This window comes from Orycteropus afer, unplaced genomic scaffold (genome assembly GCF_000298275.1).
Source record: "Orycteropus afer afer isolate SDZICR_OR568_19922 unplaced genomic scaffold, OryAfe1.0 scaffold00242, whole genome shotgun sequence".
NCBI lineage: Eukaryota > Metazoa > Chordata > Mammalia > Tubulidentata > Orycteropodidae > Orycteropus > Orycteropus afer.
In genome coordinates, this window is record NW_006921829.1 from 1,391,620 (window position 1) to 1,400,359 (window position 8,740).

At 38.3% G+C, this 8,740-nt stretch overlaps 1 protein-coding gene across 1 annotated transcript in view; it reads right to left on the reverse strand.

Annotated features, from left to right (window-relative positions):
• Nucleotides 1-301: 301 nt before the first annotated feature.
• The window catches only part of CD180 (CD180 molecule), a 39,095-nt gene continuing 30,656 nt past the window's right edge, over nt 302-8,740 (reverse strand). The window contains exons 4-5 of the mRNA XM_007949187.2: nt 7,615-7,781; nt 302-2,030 (exon numbers count right to left, since the gene is read on the reverse strand). Of these exons, the coding sequence (XP_007947378.2) occupies nt 302-2,030; nt 7,615-7,781 (1,896 nt within the window). The remainder of the gene's footprint in view (nt 2,031-7,614; nt 7,782-8,740) is intronic.

Sequence of the window (8,740 nt, forward strand, 5' to 3'; positions counted from 1 at the left end):
GGGCAATCTACTTCTATAGTGATATCACCTCAGAAACCCAAGGAGGGGTCGCTGTGAGTTAGGTCCGGCTTGATGGCACGTAACAACAACAACACAACCATGCCTGACATCAGTCAGTTTGCCTGCCAGTGAGGTTCATTTGCAGGCTCTCGCAAGGGTAAGATGCTCAGTAAAGCACAGTGAACTCCTGCCTAGCCCCGTGAATCACCCTGAAGAGTCTGATCAGCAACAGATGACAGTTTTTTCATTTAGGCCAATTTTGTGAAACACCTTTATTTGCCTTCTCTGGAAATCCTCAACACTAAATGTGTTGGTATTTCCATCTAAGAAGGAACTTAAATGAAAAAATAAGCAGAATGGTGAACAAGAATAAAAATACTGTGAGAAAGAAAATGCCCACAGCTGTCATCCCACAGGACAGCTTGACATCAGACAGCTTAACTCCCCTTAAATGTGGGGGGTTTGCACACATGGTCTCCTCTAAACCCTCAAGTTTTTTCAGGTTGTCTTTGAACCATGTTATGAAATGAATGTTAGTGCAAGTGCAGTCCAGGGGATTGTGACTTAAATTAATGGTACTCTGCTGGGACAAGATGGGGAGGAGACGGAGTGGAATGATGTTAATGCTATTGGCCGCCAAATTGAGATAGATCCCCTTAAGATGGCTAAGAGCACCAATGCTATTGCCTGTCAAATTGTTGTGGCTTAAGTCTACATGATGCATTTTTTCAAGGCCGTGAAATGCTCCCTGGTCTATGGAGAGGAGGTCACAGAAGGCTAAAATTAGAATCTCCAGACTGTACACTGTCTGAAGTAGGTTGGTCTTTGGGATGCTACCATCTTGAAAGTGATTTCCCTGTAAATTCAGATGCCTGAGTTCCGGCAGGCCTGCTAGAAGACGCTGATTGCTGGTATCAAGGAGGCAGTAAGAGAGATTGAGAACCTGCAGGTGATGGAGGTTTTGGAAAGGACTTTGTGGAACATTAACTTGCAAGTGGGTAAATGCCAAATCCAGGAGTTTAAGCTGAGGACTTTCTTTAAATGCCTGGCTCTGGAGTCCAAGAGGCTCATTGTAGCTTAGATTTAGGTATTGCAATTGAAGCAGGCTTTTGAGTTGTAGATTGCAGCAGTCGGAAGCCTCAATGTCACTGTGGCTTAAATCAAGCTTCAGAAGATTTTGTAGCCTTTCTAAACAGCCAGAACCAAGGTCAAGTTTTTTTGTGTTGCCTTTCATGTAGAGGTGTGTAAGTGAGGGAAAATTGGCAGCATTGATTTGACACAATTGATCAAAATTATTTACATTGAGAATTAATTTCTTGAGTGAGTTCAAACCCTCAATTCCAGAGGGTAACCCATCCAAATGAGTTGCCGTCAGATCCAATTCCTGGAGTTGGTTGAAGCACTGAAAGGTGGCAGGCGAGAAGTCAGAGAAATGGTGCTTCTGAAGGTTGATGCTCTTAACAGACATTTCACAAAGTCCTTGAAGCATGGCTGAACTAAGGTCTTGGTCCTCAGTGTCCTCAAATGTCCCAAGCCAAAGAGATTGAACAGTAGCATTCTGCAGACCTTTTAAAATGATAGACACATCAAAAGTCCCTCCAAAGTTCAAATTCTGGAAGATTTTTGAATGGAAAGTCCCAGGCTCAATACTTTTAATGTCATTGCCATTGAGATTAAGGCTTAGGTTGGTGGCTTGCTTCAGAGATTCCACGTCTTTTCTAGTGAGGTAGTGTATAGCATTATTTTGAAAATCCAGGACTTTCAGATTCTTTGTTGGGAAGTTTGCTGGGAGCTTAATGGAGGTAATATGATTACTTCCAAGATGCAAGCTTTCCAAGTTTTCCAGATTGTGAACTGGGATAAATTCAAGATTAGATATTCCTGTTTGGATTAAGAAGAGATGCTTCAGAGATTTGGGCCCATTAAGTGATGTTTCTGCCATGAATATCAGGGGATTTCCAGTCAATATAATTGTGCTTAGTTGATCATGGCTTTGAAAAATATCTTCATGTAACCAGTTAATCTGGCACCTTAAAAAGATAATCATATTTAACAATAATGCATTAGAAAAAAGGAAGAAAAAAAAAACTGTCACAATGACATATGCTACAAAGCTATCTTTTGCAAATAGTAAAAACATTCAGCAGGCATGCACTCATAGCGACCCCTCCTTGGGTTTGCAAGGCGGTATCACTACAGAAGTAGATTGCCCAACCTTCCTTCCAAGGAGTGGCTGGTGGGTTTGAACCACCAGCCTTTTGATTAGCAGTCAAGTGCCTTAGGCAGTACACCACCAGAGTTCCTATACTCTAACATAAAGAAACTCTCCCCTACTTGAAGATGGCCAATTAAATTATTAATGAATAGCTTCAATTTGAAACGTTCTGATTTGGAATTATTTTCAGATATTTGATCTCTTTAAAGTAAATTCTTAGAACTTCTCATTTGTCATATAGAGAACAATTAGTGGTTCAAATATAGGCAAAACCAAAAGTTATACACTATCTTAAATAATGTATAAAATATCATCTGAGTCACATAATACATGATGTGTGATGTATAAAATATACTATATGAATCTGTGGTACTTTTGACAAGGCACAACTTTTTGCAGCCTCAGTTTTTCATCTATAATGTATAGAAATAATATTTAGTTTGTAAGATTGTTTTGGGCAAATGATACAATATGTGTAAAAATGCTCTATAGATGTATGGAACACTAGAGATTGAGAGAAACTGATCCTGGTATTGCACAACTAAAAATACTAGACATGATATGTATAAATGCTTCACTCACTTGGACAAGAATTACAGAATTTCTTTAGAAATTCATTGTGAAAAGGAAAGTTGAATTTGTAGGAGCAACTGTGCCCTGGAACTAGCCTTATCCAGGAAAATCTGTCTCTCTGTGGTGGTCTAGAGCCCAGGTTTTAATAAGCCACATGTACCAGAGGCAGAAGATAAAGTGTGAGCCTCAAGTAGGATAGGTGGTCCTATCACAAACCTCTGGAAGTGATGTATAGATTCAGCACAATCCTGATAAAAATTTCAACAGCATTCTTTATGGAAATAGAAAAACAAATGCTCAGTTTTACATGGAATAGCAAGAAATCCTGCATTACTAAAACAGTATTGAAAGAAGAACAGAGGAGGTCTCACACTTCTTGATTAAAACATACTATATAGCCTCAATAATCAAAACAGTTTTGTACTGCTATAACAAGAGACACATAGACTAATGGAAGAGAATTGAGAGTCCAGAAATAAGTCCACATATCTATGGTCAACTGATTTTTGACAAGAGTGCTAAATCCATTCAATGGGGAAAGAAGAATTTCTTCAGTAAATGGTTCTGGAAAAAATGGATTTCCATATACAAAAAAATGAAACAGGATCCATGCTTCACATGATACACAAAACAAATTCAAAAGGGATTAAAGACATAAATGTGGAAATTAAAACCATAAAATTCTTAAAAATGAACAGTCTGTCAGGCCCAGCTTTCAACAGTGGAGTAACAAATATAATAACAAAAGCCAAACAGCAAAAGAAAAAACAAATAAATGAGACCTCACAAAAATTAAAAACTTTTGTTCATCAAAAATGTTTACCAAAAAAGTGGAAAGATAAGGTACTGACTGGGAGAATATTTTCAGACACCACATATCTGACAAGGTTCTAATAACCAAAATATGTAAAAGGCTTTGACAACTTAGCAATAAAAACATATATAACCCAATCACAAAATGGGCAAAGACTTGAATAGACATTTCACCTAACAGGACACTCAAATGGCCAACAAAGACATAAAATATTGAATGTCATTAGCTATCAGAGACATGCAAATCAAAACCACAGTGAGATACCATTTCATTCCCACTAGGACAACTATCACCAAAATAGAAATGAAGTTGGAGATCACATGATAGAATTTTGTGTGACCAATGACTTATTCATTGCATACATTTTTTGAACAGCACAAATGGCAGCTATATATTTATACCTCACCAGATGGAATAAACAGGAATCAAATCAACTACACCTGTGGAAAGAGATGATGGAGAAGCTCAATATCATTAGTCAGAACAAAGCTGGGGGTAAACTGTGGATCAGACTACAAATTGCTCACATGCAAGTTTAAGATGCAGGTGAAAAAAATTGAAATAAGCCAATGAGAGCCAAAATCTTGCCTTGAGTATATCCCACATGAATTTAAAAACCATCTGAAGAATATATTTGATGCATTGAACACCAGTGACCAAAGACCAGACAAGTTGTGGGATCACATCAATATCATGCATGAAGAAGGCATAAGGTCATTAAACAGATAAGAAAGGAAGAGGAGATGAAAAGTGATGTTAGAAGAGACTTTGAAACTTGCTCATAAAAGTAGAGTAGCTAAAGCTAATGGAAGAAATGATGAAATGAAAGATCTGAACAGAAGATTTCCAAGCGTAGCTAGAGAGGACATAGTCAAGTGTTATAATAACATGTGCAAAGATCTGGAGATGGAAAATCAAAGGGGAAGAATACATTCAGCATTTCACAACATGAAAGAAATGAAAAAAAAAAATCAAGCTTTGAGTTGCAATATTGAAAGATTCTAAGGGCAAAATATTGAAAGATGCAGAAAACATCAAAATAAGGTGTAAGGAATACACAGAGTGTGCTAGAAGGAAATGGTTGACATTCAGCCATTTCAGGAGGGAAGACATGATCAAGAACCCTTGGTATCGAAGGAAGAACCCTTGGTATTGCAGTGAAGGAATTGGTGAAAAATAAAACCCAAACCAAATCAAACCCACTGCTGTAGAGTCATATCCAACTCATAGTGACCCCTCCTTGGGTTTCCGAGGCAGTATCACTATGGAAGTAGATTGCCCAACCTTCCTTCTGGGGAGTGGCTGGTGGGTTTGAACCGCCAGCCTTCTGGTTAGCAGTCAAGTGCTACCAGAGCTCCTTGGTGAAAAACAATGCTCCAGAATTGGATAGAATACTCATTGAGATGTTTCAACAAATTGGTACAGCACTAGAGGCACTCACTTGTTTGTGCCAAGAAATTTGGAAGACGGTTACCTGGCAAACCAACAGGAAGAGATCCATATTTGTGTCCATTCCAAAGAAAGGTGATCCAACAGAAGGTGGCAATTATAGAACCATATCATTAATATAACACACAAGTAAAATTTTGCTGAAGATAATTAAAAAATGCAACAGTATAATGACAAGGGACTATCAGAAACTCAAGGCAGATTCAGAATAGGGTGTGGAATGAGGGTTATCATTGCTGATGTCAGACGGATCTTGGCGAAAGCAAAGAATACCAGAAAGATGTTTGTTGCTTTTGTTGTTGTTATGTGCTGTCAAGTCAGAACCGACTCATAGTGACCCCTCCTTTGGTTTCCGAGGCAGTATCACTATGGAAGTAGATTGCCTCATCTTCCTTCTGAAGAGTGGCTGATGGGTTTGAACCGCCAGCCTTCTGGTTAGCAGTCAAGTACCTTAGGCACTATGCTACCAGGGCTCCCAGAAAGGTGATTAGTTATGTTTTATTTGTTATGCAAAAGGATTTGGCTGTGTGGATCGTAACAGATTATGGATAGTATTGCAAAGAATGGGAATTCCAGAACACAACTGTGTTCATGAGGAACCTGTACACTCACCAAGAGGTAGTGGTTTGAACAGAACAGGGGGATATTGCATGGTTTAAAATTAAAACAAAGTGTGCATCAGGATTGTATCCTTTCATCATGCTTATTCAATCTGTATGCTGAACAAATACTCTGAGAAGCTGGACAATACAAAGAAGAATGTGGTATCATGATTGTAGGAAGAGTCATTAACAATCTGCAATATGCAGATGACACAACCTTGCTTACTGAAAGTGAAGAAGACTTGACACACTCACTGATGAAGATTAATGACTGCAGCCTTCAGTATGACCTGCAAGTCAACATAAAGAAACAAAAATCCTCACACTTGGACCAATAAGCAACACCATGATGGATAGGAAAAAGATGGAATTTGTCAAGAATTTAATTTTATTTGGATCCACAATCAACACCCATGGAAGCAGCAGTCAAGAAATCAAACAATGTATTGCACTGGGCAAATCTGCTGCAAAAGATCTCCTTAATGTGTTAAAGAACAAAGATATTACTTTGAAGATGAAGGTGCACCTGACCCAAGCTGTGGTATTTCCAATAGCCTTGCATACATCAGAAAGGTGAACAATGAGTAAGGAAGACCACAGAAGAATTGATGAATTTGAATTGTGTTATTGGCAAAGAATATTGGATATACCATGGATTGCCAGAAGAGTAGGAGCTCTGGTAGCATAGTACCTAAGGCATTTGACTGCTAACCAGAAAGAAGGCTGGCAGTTCACACCCTCTAGCCACTCCTCAGAAGGAAGGTTGGGCAATCTACTTCCATAGTGATACCACCTCAGAAACCCAAGGAGGGGTTGTTATGAGTTGGGTTCAACTCAACAGCAGTGAGTTTGGCTTTTGGTTTGGCCAGAAGAATGAACAAGTCTGTCTTGGAAGAAGTACAGCCAGAAAGCTCCGTAGAAATGAGAATGGTCAGATTTTGTCTTTTTTATTTTGGTCATGCTATCACGACTAGAAGGGAGCAGTTCCTGCAAAAGAACATCATTTTTGGTACAGTACATGGTCAGTGAAAAACAGGAAGACACTCAGCAACATAGATTAACACAGTGGCTACAACAATGGGCTAAATCATGGCAATGATTGTAAGGATGGCTCAGGATCAGGCAATGTTTTGTTCTGTTGGACATAGGTGCACTGTGAGTTGAAACTGACTCAGCAGTACCTAACAACAACAACAACATGCTAAAATATAGTACAACATGACATCTGATTTAGTGCATTTAGTTATTTTATTTTTTGTCATTAATATTCCTTAAAACTTCCTGAATTACATTGCTGTCACAAATAGTTTGAGAACCATTCACTTTCCTCTGCACTGGATAAATATTTCTTTTCTGGATCTGAAGATACTGATCTGGGGGAGTGATGTAGCCACTACATTCAGAGCAGTTTTCACTGATAAGTCTCTCACCATGTGATACCAAAGTCATGTGTTCTTTCAGCAAATGAAATTCAAGTCCTAGACAGCAGCGTTCTACTTCGTCAAATGTGTCAAAAAAAAAAAAAAAAAAATTCTTTCAGCAAATGAAATTCAAGTCCTAGACAGCAGCGTTCTACTTCGTCAAATGTGTCAAAAAAAAAAAAAAAAAAAAAGAGAGAGAGAGAGAGACTAAACTTTAAGTACAAGTCTGAGTTAGAAAAGTTCCAAGTTTCCAATGATATGCAGAGAGTGAAAAATTTGAACATAAACATACATGATTTATTTACCACTGAATATCAAAATTATTGAGCCAAGCTGTAGGCATGCCAGTAATATCTTGACAGATCTGGTGTTTCTTTCAATTATGTTTTACCTGCAGAAACATATGTCATGGAAATGAATAATATACAGGATAACCAGATAATACCTGTACAGTAAAAGAAGCCTGGAAACAGTTAGAATGCAAGATGTGTTATTTTTTATGTAATATGCCAAGAAAGCATAAGAAACTCAGATACATACCTGGTTAAATCCAAAAAGATAAGATTAATGAGTCTGCTGAAGGTTGTATTTTGAATTGTAGGCAAGAAATTAAAGCTGAACTCCAAAACTTCTGTTGTGTTTGGTAGAGTGTCTGGAATTTCTCTAAGACCTAAATAGTCACAGTTATATGCTTTGTTCGATTCTTTCTGACAAGAAAACAATGTAAATTAATATTAGACTTAATAATTTGATTGATTATCTAGCAAAATTACATTTGTGTTTTACCATTTGAGAAACAATACCATCTTCTAGGAATCCTGAGACAGAACGCAGGAACTCAGGTAAGGGGAGGCAGACAGGCTCCACACTCAAGAGGCAGGAAGGGGGAAAAAAGCCAAGGACAACAGAGCTGTGGGATCCAGGTAAGGGGAGGGGGGAGAGGTTTCAAACAGCTAAGGGAAACAAACTTCTCTGTCAGTTTTTCGTACTGTGGTGGCTTGCATGTTGCTGTGAGGCTTAAGGCTGTGCTACCCATGTCTCTAATGCCAGCAGGGTTTCATATGGTCACAGGTTTCAATACAGCTCACAGACTGAGACAGACTAGGAAGGAGAAAGAGGCCATCCACTTCTCAAAGAATTGGCCAAGGAAAACCTTATGAATATCAGGGAAACACTGTCTGTCACATTACTAGGAAAATTTATGAATAGCCCTGAAACATTGTCCGATACAGTGCAGGAAGACCAGCCCCTTAGGTTGGAAGGCACTCAAAATATGAATGAGAAAGAGCTGCATCATCAGAGTAGAACCAGCTTTAATGATACGGATAAAGTAAAGCTTTCAGGATCTTCATTTGCTGACATGGCATGACTCAATTTGAGGAGAAAGAGCTGCAAACATCTATTAATAATCAGAACATGAAATGTATGAAGTATGAATCTAGGAAAATTAAAAGTTGTGAAAAATGAAATGGAACACATAAAGGTTGATATCTTAGGCGTTAGTGAACTGAAATGGATGGGTTTTGGCCAGACATTTTGAATTAGACAACCATATGATCTACTATGCAGGAAATGACAATTTGAAGAAGAATGGCATGGCATTCATCATCACAAAGGATGTTTCAAGATCTGTCCTGAAGTACAATGCTGTCAGTGATAGGATAAT